Raw genomic sequence first — 18,967 nt, forward strand, 5'->3', positions numbered from 1 at the left:
ATATACTTATTATACACAAATTAACACCTGACACCAAACAACATTGCACAAATACAACAAATGGAGTGGGATTTTTTTTTTTTTAAGAAATATGGTGTAATGAGGCCACAAGCAGCAATAAATAGCTACAATAATCATCTGCTGGAGAACTGATAAAGGTCATGAAAGATAGTGTGCCCTGCTATAACACTTTATTGTGGAGAAACAGCCACCCTGTGCTTCTCTTTACCAGTTCCTCATTTTACAAGATAGCATGTTTAATCAGTCATCTAAAGTCTGGTCTTACAGTAAAAGTGTCACTTTTATGCCATAAGCATGCAAACACTGTATACTGAACATAAACTCAGGAACATCTGAAATACGTGTGAATATAATAAAGGCAGAAGAAGTGATACAACGGCCATGTGAAACCCTGTTAGGAAGACATGATGATGGCTGTAATAACTCTCCAGTAGTCCCGTGGTTAAGGAGTGCTGGGGAGTTAGTCTTGTGATCAGACTGGCGGACAGGGGTTAGGGGTCAGCCTACGTGCAGCCTGAAAACAAAAGGCTTTTTTCCTCCGCATAATTCACAGGGAAGGAGCTGTGTGTTTCTGTGTTTGTAAGGAGCTAAGCACCCTTTTATTATAAAATCCATAGAGCAGCTCTAAGTACAGGGTTGGTGGAAATGTGGTATAGCCCATGCCTCTCAGGGCACCCTACCATCAGGGATGTCTGTCGACTCCTATCCCCCTATTGTTTGGACTGTGGTTGGGCTTTCCACCATGCTGGGACAGCCTAAAGGAAATGAGTGCCATGGTCAGACTTGACCTGAGATTCTCACCAGTTCATCTCTGGCCTTTCTGTGTTTGCCTGGAAGCTTCTTTGTGGAGCTCTCCTTAAGAAACTCACCACATCAGATAAATAACGGGGGATTAGAGAGGACAGCTGTTCCTCTTGCTTTAAGGAAGTAGTCATACAGCATAAAACACCCATTTAAAATATCCAGCATGGAGGCTTACCATGTTCTGTCTGCCACAACACAGCAAGGGAAGTCCAGACTGTGGCTTGAGAAAAATATAGTGCTTCCCAAAACCCCACAGCTGCATGCAAACTTTATCATGTGTTCTACTTAAACCTTTCATGCTTGCACGAATGTCCAGACTGACCCATAGAACGATTTCACAAATACAGAATGAGTGGATGTAAAAGAACAATGGTCTCATGGTCTTGTTAAAGTTTCATTGAGTTCCAGAACGATGAGCTACACCCTTGAGCCGTACTCATCACTCTCTCCAATGTTGTATGGAACTCCTTTGCTTTTGTCCCGTTCAGCAGCAGCTCTAAGGAATAAAAGAACCATAAATTCAGAATGTGATTATATCTCTAAATACATGCAATTTACCGTCTTAAATTAATTGTTCTCTATTCAGCTGTAGATTTCACAAACATCAAGTATCTCTTTTTGAGGTTTGTTATTTAGTTGCTTGATGTAGTTGGAATATTTTGACTTCAATTTTATTTTGTAGGCAATTAAATGTGAGGGCTATCTTTTTCCTTAATTTATCAAAATGTTACACTACAGTTGCCCATTTTCCTTTACTCCTGCGGAGTGCAAGAGCAGAGAACTGAGGTGTGGGCCCAAATGCAGACTGTAGGCAAAGTGGTTGCAGTTCAAACAAAGATTTATTTAGTCCAAACAAAACAGGAATACTAACAAAACAGGCTTACTTTTAAATTAACAGCAAGAGTCCAAAAAAAGGGGAAAATCCAACAAAGGTAAATCCAAAACACAGAGAAATCCAGGAAACCATGGGAAACAGAGCATGAGGCAGAACACTCAACATTAGACGCAAGGACGTGACAAAGCCTGAAGACACAAGCAAGCATATATACACACAGGAACTAAGGAGCAGGGTGGGAGCAACACAGGTGAAGGGGATCAGGACTAATTAGGCACAGCAGACAGACACAGTTAACAGGGCAGAAAGAAACAGGAAGATGAGACAGATCATGAAACCAGAACAGAATAAAGAATGAACCAAAATAACCAAGAACACAAGCAGACACAGATCCATGAACAAAAGTACAAAAGTACAAAAACAAAGGCAGAGGTAGACTAATCATCAAGACGATACACTAACTAACAACAGGAACAAAGCTAGACAAGAACACCAGGCACAGAAGATTACAAAATAAAACAGGAAGTAAAGTTCACGGGAACACACAAGGAAAGACCTACCAAAGTAAAACATGGAACGACTGCAGAATCAGGGCATGGACAGGACCAAACAGGAGACAGGACCACACCAAAACATGGAGACATAAGACCAAGGACCAAGACACAGACCGTAATAATAAAACACAGTACACCGACCAAGAAAACACTAAACAAGAACTAAAGCACAGGACTAAGAACTAACTAAACAAGACTACACAGAGAAACACAGAACCAAAAACGGACTTAAACAGGAAAGGCATGAACACAAAACCACACTCCTAACAGTATCAGATTTGGCCATTTCATCCTTAACATCCCAACAAAAAAATCTGTTTGAAATCTACTTCACAAATGATTATTTTTCAATGAGCCAATCTCTAAAATATTATATTATTATTTTCAGTTTGTTTTCCCCATGCAGTCATTCATGTATTTCTTAAGGCAAGATATTACAGGCAAAAACATACTTTTTAAATGCACTGGTCAATTTTGAGAATTTGGGCTATTTTGCTTCCATAACATGTCTTCACTCAGACTAGTGGAAAGAAAACACCCAGAACACACATTTAGGTGTTTATTTTACTGCACTTTGTTTATTTGTGTATGTAGATTTTTCCTAAAGTCACCAAAAGTTAGCATTAAGTTGTGCCTAATTCGCATATTTAAACATAACATTTCAGAAAACTTGTAAGATGTACAATTATTATCTAATTGTAAGTAATCAACTGGGGAAGTTGCATGGTGAAATTTAATAACTGAAAATTGTTGCCCTTGTCACCTACAGTGTCTTGCAAAATGTGTGAAATTGTACAAGACATTTTCTTTAAAGGTCATTTTCTCAAAATGAGTTTTTTACACTAAGTGCCAGAAGTTACATACACCAAACTTTCCAGTTTAATCTATCTATATTCTGAAGGTTTTTATAGAGGGGTTTGTTCATGGATCATTCTTAGTCTACGTTTATATAACATTTTACTGCTAAAAAAATGGCAAAATTGTATTTAAATGGCTGTTGACAGAATTTTCTCATTTATGAAGTGATAAAAAATAAATCTATCCCAGAAAAGTATGTAAATTAAAGTATATTTAATTAAGTATAAGAGTATATTTAATAAGATTAATCCTAATTTGCATATTTAAACATAACATTTAAAAAAAAAACTTAATGTAAGTAATCAAATGGTGACATTTCATGATGATATCAGTCGCAAAGAAACTCCTGCACACTGTCTAACTTGTAAAATATATTTATAAGCTGGCAACGTTTTGGTACTAGACCTTCATCAGGTGCCGGATGAATCCTTCATCTCATGTCTACCACTATGAACAGCTTCTAAAAAAATCCCTAACAAATGTGCTTGGCTACTATAGACTATGAGTTAATGTAACTATGACACATTTTTTCTCAAATCTAAAAGTTGGTTCTCAAATGCATTCTCATCCATGTAGCACTAAAGACCTCTGCAAATCACACAGCAAGCTTTCAAACCCAAGAAAATATTCTCCAGGGAACAACTGTTCTTTTATAGAAAACCGCAATTATACAAAATGGGTTCATAATTTATGTGATGTCACATGCTGCTGAGGGTGATTTAGAGCGTAATATGTCAAGACCTAGATTAAATCATGGCAAGCGTTGACTTTGTTCACTGTAACACAGGAAATCAGTCCAGGTCTTTAGATTAAACTATTTACTTTCTTTTTGGGAGATCCAGGCATACTAATGTCTTCAACTAGGTTCTATCCGTCTGACAAAAAATTCACAAGCTTTTAGCTCAAGTCTTAATGATGGAAATAATCGAGCTGTCTAGTTCAAAAAGCAGCACTTTTAATACAGTATTAAGCAAAGAACCCGATTTCAACAAGCATAATTGTTTTGTTCTTGCACCATGCTTACCTTTTCTGCCGTAATAGACAGCACATTAAAGAGACAATGAGAACAAGTCCCAGTGCAGAGCCCACCAGTATGGGAAACAGTAAACCTGCAGAGCATAATGGATTATTATTATCAGTAATAATTAAGGTGTTGCACTCTTTTTATCCATGTTCTTTTGACATGTGGGTTAGTAACTTTGCATATGTATGTATGTACAGTTTAAATTTTTAAGGTGGACATAAATTATTTTTAATTAAAATGCTCAACAAAACTTTGACCTAAACAATTAAACCATTTACTTTTTAAGGCATAGGCAAGGCATTAAGTGTTTTAGTGGTATAAGAAATATGTGTTATGTTGTTTTATTCTACATTAATGTATCAAAAGCCACTATTCAGAATATATGCATTTATTCCATTAATGTTTTAGTTTGGTCATCTATTAAGCTTGAAGCTGTGTTTTTGATTTAGTTAACTGAGTTAAATTCAGACAGAGAACAGGTCATATTAGCTCTTATGTTGCTCATTTGTTCAAATCTCACATGTGATGTTAGTGGTCTACAAGGGGAGGCTCCCTCGATGCTGCGAATGAAATTCAAGACGACATACAGCAAGAAGGAAAAATATACAAAAGCAACATACCAGTGTTTATCCAAGATAGGTCAGCTGAGTCATAGAGAAAAAGACAGAAAATAAGGTGATAATGAAATGAAATTCATAGAGGAAGAGAGTGGTCAGGGTTTTCTGCGCTGTCTGCTTTACCATGATATCAGTAAAACCATTGCTTAGTCCTTCCTGGATTGGTAACGTTTAGTACACACAAACACACACAATCCCAGCTAGTGTTAATGTTTGTCTCTTAAGCGATTGAGCACCAATCTTTAACCTGAAGACTGACTTGACTTTAATAAATAGAACTGTTGCAGAAATAATGTTATATATCAAACTTATGTATGTAACTGCATGTGACAGAAAAGTTTAGGGTATTTATGCTACATCGCCATTTTCAACCAAGAGTAATTGTTTTCCCAACATTTTGATTCACATTATTTACTCATTATATTTTCTTCAAAAGCATTTAAGCTCTACCAGGGTCCTCGACAACACAGTACATTTCCCCAATTTACTCTTTGCTACACAGGACAGAATGTGAACTGTGTACATAAGTTGTTTTGAACTTTGTTATAAAAAATACAATCCCTTCTCTGATTTCTGCCTCTTGCACAGCTCAGAATCTTATTATACTTACATGTGTTTCTGAATGTGCATAAAGTATGATGTATACACTATGAGGCTGTTTTAACAGGGAGTCTATTTCCAGGCAGTTTCGCACATTTGTTTTCATTGTGTGCTGAGAGCCCCATGTGTTCCTGAAAGAGACTACATTTATAATAATACTAGTAAAGCAAGTTCACAGTAAAAGGTGCAAATGCACTAGGGAAGACATTTGCTAAACGTTCTTTATGTAAAAAGCTTTTATTGAAAATTGTTCCCCATGTATAGTACCTATTTCCTTATTTATTGTAAATGGCATTTTGAACAGAAGACCAAATTGTAAAACAACAATTTTCGTGAGGAGTGCATAGCTCTTTAATTAAAAGCATGGTATGGCAAGGCAAAAGTATGCAATCAGACCCCTTTGTGAAAAAGTACATGTTTCTCGTTTTTACACAGTTTCATGAAAAAAATCTAAATATTGAGCTTGGCTTAATGTTTAAGAATTTGTTAACAGTAGTGGAAACAGTCAATGGTGATGACTGGTTATGCATAAGGATGCAACAGCACTGCCCTCAATAACACAACAGCAACAGCTACAGTATATTAGTTCAGATTATATCAGTCATAAATTATGTGCACACTCTGGAAAGAAGAATTAAATTTTAAATACATTTTTGAGAAAGCTTGGCCAAAGAAATGCATAGCTTTAGTCTTTCATTGTGGGACACACAACTGATGTCTGCTACAGAAAGTGACATAATGTGAGTCTCAACTATGTCAGGAATCCCTCTAGTCTTCCCACTCCATTGGCAAAAGCCAGGGATGTGGATAACCCTGGCTGTGTGGTTTCCTGGGAACAGTAGCAGGGGGGAGACTGCCATCTTTTGTCATTGGCACACTTTGCTTGATTGCTGGTGAAATCCTCCTCTGATTCATCAAGGCTTTTGTCAGAGAGCGATCTAATTCAAAAGCCTCATCTGTTGGCCGTCCACGGAGAATATGTCTGATAGCAGGGAGGGATAACTCTGACCTACAGTCCAGGTAGCTCTTCAGGTTGAGCTCAGGGAAAACTTCATCTCTGAGAGCCTGAACGAGCTTGTTCTCAGTGTGGGATAGTTTGAGCTGTTGGAAAACTCTCTGCTCAAGTGAGCTGTAGCACAGTGCGTCTTCAGCCAGCCCTAACTTTCCCACAGAGCGGTCGGTCTGGCTCTTCTTCCACGAGGATGGATACAGCGTTTGTTGTTTGGATTTGGCCAGAGTCTCACTCTGCTGGTCCTTGAGGTCTTTCTTCTTGCCGGCATGGAGCGTCTCTGAACCACTTGGAAGGAGCTGAGAGAGCCCTTCATCAGCCAGGTCTGCTAGGTCGCCAACCAGCAGCTGCTGAATGATTCGCTTCCTCCTGAGCGGAGATGTGACTGTAAGAGTACCGTGCAGTCCTCTGCCTGCATCAGACACACAGCCAATCACAGCTTGTTAAACATCCCAGCCCGTGGAATATTCCTTGGAACGAGTATGGGCCTTCACGCCCAGCATGCAACAGCATTGCCTGTAGTGATACACTAAAAGCACAAGCCATCACCTGCTAAATGCCACCCATGAAGCTAATAGCAGAAGATTCCACGCTGTCACATGTCAAAATACATGTGCAATTAGAAAAGCATAGCTCTGAGAGTGAAGCTCTGAAAATGAGGAAAACATGCACATACATACCACACTATGCAGACCTAAATAACATACAGTGCGGTAAACCAGCCAACCACATGAAAGTAAACCTTTAAAGACAAATTTAACGGCTGCAGACTGTGTCAGTATGTCAGAGGGATGGTTAATTTGTTAAAAGATGGCCTACATTCCAACAAGCTCATCAAAGTCAATCAACTTTAAAGATGATTAAGAAAGACGTCAATGTGAAAGCTCAACCACAAGCAGATGATACCACACAAGTGTGACAGCCCTGCACCTTGCAGAAGAAGACAATGCCCATACATCTTTCAAACCTGTTCTTTGGACATTTTTAAAGCAGCGCTGTGGCCATTTCATTTATGTGACCCTTGCACTCCAACAATAAAACAAGCTCATTTGAAGACCATACTTACCCTCGTTAAAAGATACCAGCACGACTCTGCTGTCGGCGAGCTGTGGTTTCCTGTAGTTGCCATTTAGAGGCACAGGGTCTGAGTCCTGGGCACGGGAGGAGTAGAGGGCTGTGGCCAGCGCGAGAAACTAAGAAGACACAACAAAACAAAGCATGTTAGGCACAAAAAGTTCCACACCAATTAAGGTTAAATGTAAGCGACTGAACATATTAAAATATCTGAAAATCAATTTAACATCTGTTTAACATTGGCTTATTTATTCGAATATCAAATCTGCGGAAGAACTGAACGCTGACGGAGCACCTGTTTTCGAGATATTGTTACATGATTCCTGAACAATGTCCACAGGACACTGGGATAGCACGGCGGAGTCGTCAGTGACCCGTCATAGCGATAATACTCATCTAAACGTGCAGGCAGCAGTGGTCTGATGTTGAAACCGGGCACCTGCACTCTCTGATCTGTCAGTTTAAATAAAAACAGAAGTTACTAGTAACTGTTGTAACACATTCTGAACCCAGAAAAAATTAACCAAAGCTCTTATTGCCACACTTTATGTGTTAAGTGACTGTATTACACCAAGTAGCTGATATTGATAACTACTCATACTCGTAACTTATAGTCAGAAAATCATAATGTTAGACTCACCCCTGTATTTGATGCCATTGATGAACTTCAGAAATTGTTCAAAGGCTGGATTGAACTCTCCAACCTGTGTGACAAACATAGTTAGATGTTTCTGCTGCACCACAGACATCCACACATCACTGCCCCACCCACCTCACCTCAATCAGGACACCCAGCACGGCCAGTCCATCAGATTTGTCTATAGCCACTGACATATTGGGATACTTGTCCGAATTGAAGTGTACTACATGCATCTGTGAGAGAAAATAGAAATTACTTGTTGAAGAAATCTTCTTAATGGAAGATTGTTAAGACAACAAGAAGCACATGTAGAAGGAAGATGTGAAAAATTGACATTATATAAGACTCAACATTGTGATATTGGAACAAAGCTACACATCAATCTATCAACAGGACTGCATAATAACAGAAAAAATGCAAATGAAACATTTTTGTTAACTTGTAACAATTTTTATTTAACATTGTAAATATCTTGTCAATAAAGATTTAAGGGGATTTCTTTTGTCAAAACCTTATTTTGAAATAGAATCAAATGTCTTACTACATTTTTGTTGTGTAGACAGCATGCAGTGTAGTTTCAGAAAGCATGCAAAACAGATTACATGTTTATACCATCTCGCCTATTTAGATTTCTTTTAGGTTTTCTTTTTTCAAAGTAGATTTGCAGTAAAGTGTTGTGACTAATTATAGCACTTGTTCCATGCACGGTATCGATGTTGATTGGATTGAAAATAGCTGGTGGATGTAATTTTGGTGACAAAAGCACAAGAAAACACTGAAGATGTCTTACAGTATGGTGGTTTATTTTTGCACATAAATAAATACCAAACTGTCTGCTGTTTTGCTGATGGTGCAACACAAAGGCATGTTGGTCATTCTGGCCAAATATGACGAAATTGCACTATATTTCTGGGAAATTTTCAATTTCCCATCATTCCTTCACTCCGTAACAACATGTCATCAAGGAAATGTGGTTCTGGAGTCTGGAGTGACTTGAAAAGATGCATGTTCTCAACGTGTCCACTCAGAAAGTCAGGTCAAACCACAGCACCGTGGCTGTGCTGCAGCTGGGGCACAGTCACATAAACGCACAGGTTGTGACCATTACAGCTTCTACCCACTATAATTCAAATGATAACAAATTCTCCTATTTTTGTTTATATCTTAAACTTTACTGTCTGCTTTACTTCAAGTGCCACAGTAAATAGTGCAAACTACTGTGTGAAAACTGCTTACAGTGTTTGACGTGTTATATAGCCCAGACAAGCACTCCTTTCCAGAGGTGGTTGAAAACCAAAGCATATAATAGTCTGGTACTCTAATCCCCCTAAGCCCTGCAGAAATAAGACACGCTGTCATACTGTACATACTGTACATACTGAGGTTGACTGAATTTTGTATTTTAGTAGTGCAACTATTGTCATAAAATATTCAAAATTTATAGAAAAAGGGATGATTTATTTTGAAAAAACATCTATGACCTTAATTAACTGTCCTCTCTTTATAATCTCAGCTGTCGAGACTCACAACTTGTTTACTGTTAAAAACATCTAAATCTCTTTAATGTGTTTTATACAAGTATTTCATTGTACTTTACAGTCACTTACACAATGAAAGTGGAAAACGCCCAATAAGCTTTTCTTAAACTGGCTGACTGACAAGTAGAAGTCAACTGCATGTCTGCCACAGTGTCAAGAAGCTGGAATAGTAATATGCAGATGCTGAGCTTTTGAGTGTTTCTTCAGCTTGAGCAGCTTCTACAAGCCTTGGAGGAAGTCAGTGGCTCTGATTCCTCTGCCAGTCAAATGTCACATGTTTAAGTCATAAAGTATTAAATCATCTGTCTGGTGCTAGAGATGCTGTCGCCTGATGCTGCAGATGAGTGGCATACTTATTTAAATAAATAGACTGAGCTAACTTCGCTGATAACTAACCATTCATTGCCCTTTTACTGAAATCCTGAGATATTTTACTCAAAAGTAGCAATACCACAGTATAATAATACTCCATTATAAGTAAAAGTCCTGCATTCAAAATGTACTTATGTGAAATTACAGCAAGTAAAGTGTTATTATCAAAACATACATTAAGTATTAAAAGTAATACTCTACAAAATACCATTATTCAGAAAGATATTACTTATTCATTAACTTGTAAGCAGCATTTTAATCTTGTGAAGAGCTGATTCTAACTGACTTTATACACTGTTTTGAGCTGTATTCTATAACAATGCATCGTATTGTTTTACATGTAAAATCTTAATCTGCAATGTAGCTATTAAATATCTCCTCCACTAAAACATTTGTTATATGTACAATGTTATGTACGTCATAACACTCTGACAATGTGAACGCACTGTAACATCATAGCAGGTCTTATTGTATGTTTCACAACCACTAAGGCTGTGTTAACCACTGTTTGTTACAAGCAAACAAACAACATTAACAAATTAAAGATGCTAACTACCCTTGGGGGTACTTTGACACGGGTTTCCCCAGGTCATGATGGGGTCAACTGCTAAGCTTAAGTAAGCCAAAGTTGAAAGTGTTGCATGTGGCTTTAATGACAGACAACGTGTCCTGATTTGAACCAATAGAGTCTTCACACATAAAGCGATGCACTATAACTGTATTTGGACACTTGGTGAATCTTTGTAGATATAGGAACAATAAATATCCCCAGAAAGGAAGTTTTCTTCAGATTTGGTGTTAGCATGCCATGTCAACCGAGTCTCAATAAACCACAAACTAACATTTTTGTTACTTTCTGAAGTTTCTTCATCACCCCTGAGCTCACAGTATTTTCACAACAGTGATACATGTGCTAGTTGCCAAATTTTGATGCACAACAGACTCCTCATTTGAGTCTAACGCTAGCCATCTTGATGGACACTGCTATTTCACTGGTCAACAGCAGTGGGTGAGGAATTTCCAGGAAAAAAAGAATAGGTGTACTTTTTTTACTTTTTATGTGGGAAAATCATTTGAAACTAAATAATAATCATAGCACACTTTAAAATGTGTCTGGAGGGGAACATGACTATAAATGTCTGATAATATACTCAAGCAAATTACATGTACAGTACTAGAGTATACGCATTTAGTTACTTTCGACCACCATCTTTTACATCAATTGTAAGTGGTGCTTTGTTTACCTCTGCTGCATACTGCTTACTGTTCACCATGTGTTCGGAGCCTGCAGGTCTGCTGGAGGAGCCCCAGTGGAAATGTAGTTGAGCTGCAGTGTAACGATGGGGCAGGCTAGAGATGTACATCTTAGAGGGCAGTGATATTTGTACTGTGGATCAAGAGACATGAAACCCCCGCCACACATAAAAGAGCAGGGTAGGGGTTAATTCAGTAAACATGAGGGGATCAAGAAACATCAACTTTAACTTTATCTAAACTGAGGAAGTCAGCGTCACTTGCTCTGTGTGTGCTTTCCTTTTGCAAAAAGCTGTGTAGCTACGTTTAAGACACTTCATGGTGGAGTGACGCAGGGTGCTTTTCACATGTCTGTCAGTGCATGACGAATGTTTACAAGTGAAAAATCTCTGTCAGCTTATTTCAGATGCACATCACGCTGATGATGTGATGCCACTCAGCTTGTGGCATTGCGACCCATCAGGCATGCACATAAGCATTTGTCTGGTCTTTGCATTCTGTCAGTGGCTTACAGTTTACTTACGTTGTTATTACAGCAACACAGGGCAGACATGACATGCATGTTCAGCTATAGCCTACAGTGTTTCTCTGACATTTCACATATATAGCCATTTCCACATCAAGCTTAAAGTAAACATGCAAGAAACATACCAATACAACCAATTCTGCAGCATACTGTTTAGTTTTCTCTGACTAAAACAGCTTCTTAGCTTTAAAAAAGGCAGAATCATTCAACGTTCAACTCTATACTTTTGTGGAATGAGCATATTCAACCACCTAAGTCAGTAGCACATGGGCATGGTTGTTCATGTTCTGACTGCTATGTTTTACCGGTTAAATTTAAGACTGTGTTGTAAATTGACATCAGACATTCAACTGAAGCTGGTTTCTTTTGTTAAGATGCATCAGAGCCGGTAGAGGCAGAGCAGATGACTTATCTCTGCTCATATTTTCCCAGACTAAACGTGGAGCTCTTTCTTTTGGTGAAAGGACAGCCAAGATAATAAGAGAGTGATTATGGAAAATTACTGTGGCAGATGTAGACAGATCCACTTATAATTTTCTTTAGGTTGCCACAGAAATTAGGTTAGTACCACAAGAACAGACTCCTCCACGTTTATGTGGAACCATTTCTAATGAATACGTTCACTACTGAATCACTTTGATTTGAAGAATTTCTAGATTTAGACTAACTAAATCTAGTTTGCACTTTATCTGTTCCAGGACATTTACTTAGATTTAGATTTGCTTGCTACATGGTTTTGTTGACTGTGATGAAATTAGTTTCAAATACACATTAAATGGTATGTTCTGTACCTCTGTGTATTTGTCAACTACACTGATGATTTATACTCACCAGAATGTCCATTATTTCCAAGAGTAAGCTGCTCGTTGGGCGACAGGTTGTAGTTTTGAACCTCAATTGGACGTAAAGTTGGGTCGAACCTTAGCAGCTCTGACTTCATGTCTATAGGAGACTGGAAAGCTCCACCACAATATGGATAACGTTTGGACCAGTGGTGCTCTCCCTCTGGCCCTGCAACACCATCAGTGTATATTATTACCAATGAAAACCCTTTGGGAGATATCTGCACCTTATTGTAGTCCAAATAAATTTTTTTGCTTTTTTAATATGCTTTGCAGTGGTAATACATATATTCTCAGTCATCCAAAAAGTGTATTTCACCTCAGAACACGATATATTGCATGTCTTTTCAAATGTTAAACTGTTCCATTTTGAAAGGGCAAATGAGCAAAGCATGTCCCAGTGTGGAACAGAATAGAGGATGGCTCCAAAGATGGCCAGGGCTTGTCCATTTTATCTGTAATCAAAGTGAAGTCTTATTATCAATGCACAAGGCGGCATGGGAGAGGCCTGTGGCTTCACTCTTGGCCCTTCTTAAGCAGCATGAGTGAGAACCAGGCTGTTGTTTGCGGGGAGAGCCAGTGAGAATGCTGTCTCTCTCCAAATGAGAGGTTTCTATAAAGCACAAGACACCAAAAATGGCCACATTTGCAGATGAAGTCATGCAGTTTATAATGTGAACTCAGCTGCATGGGGGTGTCTTTCAATAGCGTGTCTGCAGAGGCAATGAGGCACACCGGCCTTAGAAATAACACAAGCGAGAGAAATGCTAATGAGAAATTTATGCAAAAGAAAAGAAAATCAGGAAACTCTTGATTTCTGATAGTTTTATTCAGTGCATTGACTGAAGGATCCATATAGAGCTTTTCAAACATGATGCTCAGTATAAGGTAAATGAACCCTAACAAATTTTAAATGACATACTTGCTACATACTGACAGTATAACAGAATAAAAAACGACATGAAGGGCCCTGAATGTACCAGTCCTCTCATCACTACTGCACGCACTAATTCATTCATTCTGCTGTCCAGAATCCATTTAAAAATCCACCATTCACCATCTGCCAGATGACTGTGGCTAAATATAAATGATGCAGCGTGAAGCCTGCCATCCACCCCGACTGTCAGTCCCCAATCAAATGTAGATTGATGGTACAAGACATGTCAAAAGGCATCCAGTAAAGATGTGAAATCACTGAATACTTGATTGAAGAAAAACTCAAAGTTCAATCAAGGCAAACCCTCCTCATAATAAAAAAGAAAGTTACTCTAATGGCTTTAATTATTCAGTGTCCATTTGTTGTTTTAATTAGACCCAGTCTGACCTTTAATAATGATTTGATGGCCCCTCAGCGGTCCTTGGTGGAACATACATGGCTGTGGGTAATTTCTAAAAGTAACAGGCCTTTCATAATTAAGAGAAATGTGTAAAATTTTCAACATAACATCAATGGTCAAACAAATAGTGTAGAAGAAAAATAGTAGAGCAGGGTGAAAAACTGTCATCATCACCATTATTTATTTGACTACCATGTTAAGGTTCACTGTTTTGTGAACCCTCTGCCAGAGGGTGGAGTGCTGAGGTGTAGATGAATCGTATGACTCAGCTGAGCCCCTGTCAACAGAAAATGTTACCAGCCCTCCAGACTTCTGACTACTGTGACAATGCCTCTTGAGAGTTTGACTGTAACTGAGGATGAATTCCACCACACTGCACTTCTGAAGAGGCCAGTTTTTTTGGTTGTTGGGGTTTTTTGTTGTTGTTGTATTTTTTTTCTTTTTTCTTTTTTTTTACATCTTTCTTTAGTGCTCATCCCATTTCACTTTAACTCCTACTTAATTTGCTATCATTATAGCACAGGTTTCTGATTGTTTACAACACATGGTGAATCATCATTTATTCTGCCACATTGCAAGGTATTTCCTTGTACATATCGTACATTACAAATGATCCCAATCTAATTTTCCTTTGTTTGTTTAGGTGAAATTTCCAAATTTCCACACAAACAGCTGTTTGAACAGAATCAAAGGGCCATTTGCTCCCCTTAATGCAAAGTCAATGCTGTAATTAAAAACACAGTGTATCAGCCTCTCTCAGAGGTCAAAATTAAGCAAGTATAATTTCCTCTAATTATAACTATTTGACCATAAATAACAAAGAAGTAGCTGCATTCTTAGTAGTAGCTCAGTCCCTAAGGATTAGGCTGGGAACAGGAGGGTTGCTGGTTCAAATCCAGCTTGGACCAGAATTGCTGAGTCTGGACTGGTAGCTGGAGGTGCCAGTTCACCTCCTGGGCACTGCCGAAGGTGGCCTTGAGCAAGCCCCTGAACCCCTAACTGCTCTGGCTGCCGTGCACAGTTGACGTCTCTCTGTGTGTTACTGTGTGTGTGTTTCAAACCTGTGTATTTAATAAAACAGTGAAAACATTGAATTTCGCCTTGTGGGATTATCTTCTTAAAAAAATACTTTACACTAAATTCCTTTACCTGCCTACTTGCAAGAGACAGAAGCAGTAGCACAATGACAAGAGATCATGCTCTAAACACAGTTTATGTGAGATAGTCATAGTTCAAGAAATCAGAATCAAAAATCAAGTTTCAGTCAGTTATTGCCTATCAGAGAGTTGCATCAAATTGAATTCCAACACTGAATTGGTTAACACTGGTTTAAGGGTAGCAATTCACACTACTGTAAGTGATCAAGACATACAAGTGTTCATGGACTGGAAATCTATCAAAAGAGAAAATTGGATGTAAAAAATATATAACTACCCCTTTTATGATGTACCACTGACAAAGACATCAGACTTACCATTGTATGTCCATTTGGCACCTGAAACAGACAGAAAAGATAATGTCCCACTGTACATTAAAATATTTCATAATAATCTGGCATATAATTCCACTCATTTTATAAGTGAAAAAACAAAAAACAAAATTATTTGGAACAGACTCTCAAAGTATTAATGTCAGAGATAAGAGGCATCACTTTGTGTCACCCTTGTTCCTCAGACAGAGTATGTGCAGGTGGATGGAGACACCTGCCTTGAAGAATCCTTTCTTCTTCTACTCCAGACCTGCAAGAGCTAAATGACCTAAATAAACCTCCTGCGGTATAGAACACCTGTTCTCCTTCTTTCTACTTGTGCATCCCAAGTAGTTACATTAGGCCTACTTAACGCTACTTTTTGTGCTCATCAAAGACCTTACCGTGCAGCTCAGTCTGTAAAGTCATCTGCAGTAGAAGGATGAGAGTAAAGCTTAGAAAGTGCATCTTGATCCCCTCAGCCCTCCCGCGTGTGGTATCCTGATGTTAACCCGGATCAGTCCAGGAGCTTGGTGCATCAGAGCGCCAGCCTTCAAACCGGCTTTTATACCCACGTTGTCGGCTTCATTATAGCTCGCACTGACGTCAAAGCAACGACAAAACCAGCCTCTAGAGTCAGCCGGTCAACGGAGATTGACAGCTCAACAGTGGCGACCGCACCCAAGCGAAGTCACTCATTTACGGCTGGAGTTGACGGCGGACGAAAGATGCGGGCATGCACTCGCGCCGGTGTTACATGGAAATCTGCGACCCTTTAGATTATGTTACGCTAGAGGTTCAAAAGAGAGATGGGTTGACCAAACATTGACAGGTGAGGTGTGAGGGCTCTTCAAGACAGACCTGCACATTAACCTGTGCTGCCACTGTCAACGTTTGTCAACCTATGGAAAAACTATGGGGTCATCATTTAATATAAAAGTGTGGCTGTAAATATAAAACATGACATTCATAAAGTACACCCAGAGGCTCTGACAAGAGTGGCAACACTGTAAAATGCATGTCAAATGGGATTTTACCTGTTTAATAGCTCTAGTGCCCATGGTATCAAGAAGTTACAAGGCAAAGTTAACATTATGGGGCGAAGAAATAACAATAATAGCCTACATTAAAAAGAATGCCTCAACATTGTACACCACACAGGCCCAGGGTTCATTGTGCATACAGTATAATAATGATATGTACAGAGGTTGACACTACAAAACTGGTTTCATGTTCATTAGCTGAAGGGGGAAAGTTTCTGTGTGCTCACCTTTAATCACAATTGAAGATGTGTACTATCTATCTTACTATACTTCATACTCTTTGAAGACATAATTACAAATCGTTAATGAAAAATCCTTCTAATTATTTTTTTTCTTTTTACCTTGGCTCTCCACAATGATTTTCACACACTAAAGGTGTGAAGAATGGAAAGCTGAGTGAAAAGAGTGTTTCAGCCAAAATTACAAAATGAGAGTTCAAATCCCGCTCTTAGAGTAACCACCTGAGGTAACTCAAACAGGGGGATTTGAACTTACTAAAACTGCATGCTTTGTGTATCTAAGTTTTGACGCATAAGGTGTCCACATGGTCCATGAAAGTGCAAAAATAACTACAGTCTAACTGTTTGTCAATAGGGTGACCTAATCACCAGTCTACTTGTGTATGTTGCTTCTGTCTAGCAGGTAACAGGAGCCTGAATGTCCCCTGAATGAGGCTCGGGAAACTCTTCTCTTGGGAGCATTAAATATACACCCACTACACAAATAGGTGTTTCAAACACAACACCAAACACCAGCAACATCTTCACATGCTATTGCATATTATATTGATAGGCCTGTGGAGCTGGTTATATCTGGTTTTGCCCTAATGTAAAAAAAAAAAAGGCAACCAAAGGTAATAAAAAGAGGAAGATGTCTATCTCTGGCGTTAACTTTTGTTCTGATCGAAAATGTCACCATTGGAGACATGTCGGCCCAAAGGTTGGTAATGACAACCCACTCCCATTGTAGTTTACAACCCTCCTTCACTCCAGGAAAGTCAGCAGCACAAAGACAAGAAGCAAGTGCAGCGCCTGTTGTTTTTGGGTATTGCTTTTGCTGCTTTCCACATTAACAATTTGAATACTCCAGGTACTTCGAAGTGTTTTCTTCTTCAATTTCAGTTAAATTAAAATTGTAGGATCAGTTTATTAACCTGAGGTTTACTTTTCAGGTGATTGGCACTTGGGCTCATCTTCAGTAAAAAATGTGGGTGGACCTTGTGAATTGCTGCTGTGAATTGCTGCTTTTTCAAAAACATAATTGCAAAAACATTGTGTTTTACATGTTTTATATGGTTGTCAATGTTTTTGATTTATAATGTTTTGGTTTCACTGACATTGAATCAAGAGGATAAAGCTTCACCTGTAGTCCTTTCAGAGCAACATAGCAGGGGAAATCAGCAATCGTATAAAGTATAAGATTTGGGTGGTGAAATAAATTATTCAGCTCAATCAGAAATCAGTAGACTTCAATTCATAATACAAGTCTTGACTGCATTTCTCAGTAGGATATTTTATCTTTTTACTGACTTAATGTTCATGTTGTAACTTGCAACTGAAGCCAGCAATGATTGTCTTTAGCTGTGACTAGAAAAAGAAAAGATGGTATTTACTGTACATTTTTTTCTCCTGGAAATGTTATTTACACACTGCTAACGATTGTGCTAAGCTGACTGGACATTTTGTTCCTCTGTAATTCCAAACTTTTAAACACTGAGATCATTTCTGTCTGAGCCTGCATGAGCATGATGAACTGAAACTGTGCAAATGATTAAAGAGGGCCGACATTTTGAGCATCCAGGAACAGCCAGTGCGTTAGTCAGTTTCCTTACAAAATCAAGTGCATTTTGGGTGAAAATGCTCGTAAAAGAACCGGTAAAAACACTTACCTATGTGCTGAAGAAATATTGTAAATCAGCTGTCAGGTGCAAGGAAGAAGGTTTTCAAAGACTGATGAAGTTTTACGGAACAAAGCTTAATGAGCCTTGGCCAAGGAGAAACAGTGTCAGCATCCACCGTGTGAACATAAGCAATGCCAACACCAAATCTAAAGGATAACATCTTTTGGTCCCTTTTAGGTTTCTGTCTTTCCCCTAGTGTCTGTAGGTTTCCTCCTTAGGTCATCTTTAGTGGGCCTTAACCTAGAAAAAAATATATATATCTGATATTTAGACTCCAGTGCTACATCACATTTGAATCTATTACGATCCATGAGTTGCACTCTAATCTGTGGAACGAGTAAGTTCTTGTAAATATTTTTTATAAGACTCAACCTTGTAAGATTCCTATAGAGAACACTGATATCTGCTAGCCTGACACCTGCGCTATGGTCTCTCCCTAATCAGTCTAATTTTCATCTCCCTAACAAGGACAGTTCATGAGGGGAATAACTAGAGCTGGAAGGTCAATAAACACTTTTGGGGTCAGCTAATGACTCCAAGCTGGACCTGTCTTACCTTTCCCTGTTACATCATGATGAAGGTGAGGGCTTAAGCTTTAACTTTGCTCTGTATTACGACGCCAACAAAGATCAGTGCAATCTTTTCATATAC

The 18,967-nt window shown here is 38.6% G+C and overlaps 1 protein-coding gene across 1 annotated transcript; it reads right to left on the minus strand.

Annotated features, from left to right (window-relative positions):
- Nucleotides 1–5,531: 5,531 nt before the first annotated feature.
- ca12 (carbonic anhydrase XII) lies at nt 5,532–17,182 on the minus strand. The gene is made up of 9 exons (XM_038706217.1): nt 15,778–17,182; nt 15,380–15,400; nt 12,558–12,737; nt 11,191–11,333; nt 8,174–8,269; nt 8,037–8,100; nt 7,692–7,849; nt 7,389–7,515; nt 5,532–6,734 (listed from the first exon to the last, which is right to left on the minus strand). The coding sequence occupies exons 1-9, from the start codon at nt 15,839–15,841 to the stop codon at nt 6,082–6,084; spliced, it is 1,506 nt and encodes a 501-aa protein (XP_038562145.1). The 5' UTR covers nt 15,842–17,182; the 3' UTR covers nt 5,532–6,081.
- Between the last annotated feature and the right edge of the window lie 1,785 nt (nt 17,183–18,967).

The sequence above is a fragment of the Micropterus salmoides genome, unplaced genomic scaffold, assembly GCF_014851395.1.
Source record: "Micropterus salmoides isolate LMB-PRFRI ecotype aquatic unplaced genomic scaffold, ASM1485139v1 Ms_hic_scaffold_8, whole genome shotgun sequence".
Lineage (NCBI taxonomy): Eukaryota > Metazoa > Chordata > Actinopteri > Centrarchiformes > Centrarchidae > Micropterus > Micropterus salmoides.

Bases quoted from the DNA above. Each gene is read 5' to 3' on its own strand.
- ca12 (XM_038706217.1), bottom strand. From the start codon at position 15,841: ATGCACTTTCTAAGCTTTACTCTCATCCTTCTACTGCAGATGACTTTA. The intron at 15,401-15,777 runs GTAAGGTCTTTG...TGTCTGTTTCAG, and splicing joins TTTACAGACTGAGCTGCACG to GTGCCAAATGGACATACAAT. The intron at 8,101-8,173 runs GTGAGGTGGGTG...TTTGTCACACAG, and splicing joins TGCTGGGTGTCCTGATTGAG to GTTGGAGAGTTCAATCCAGC.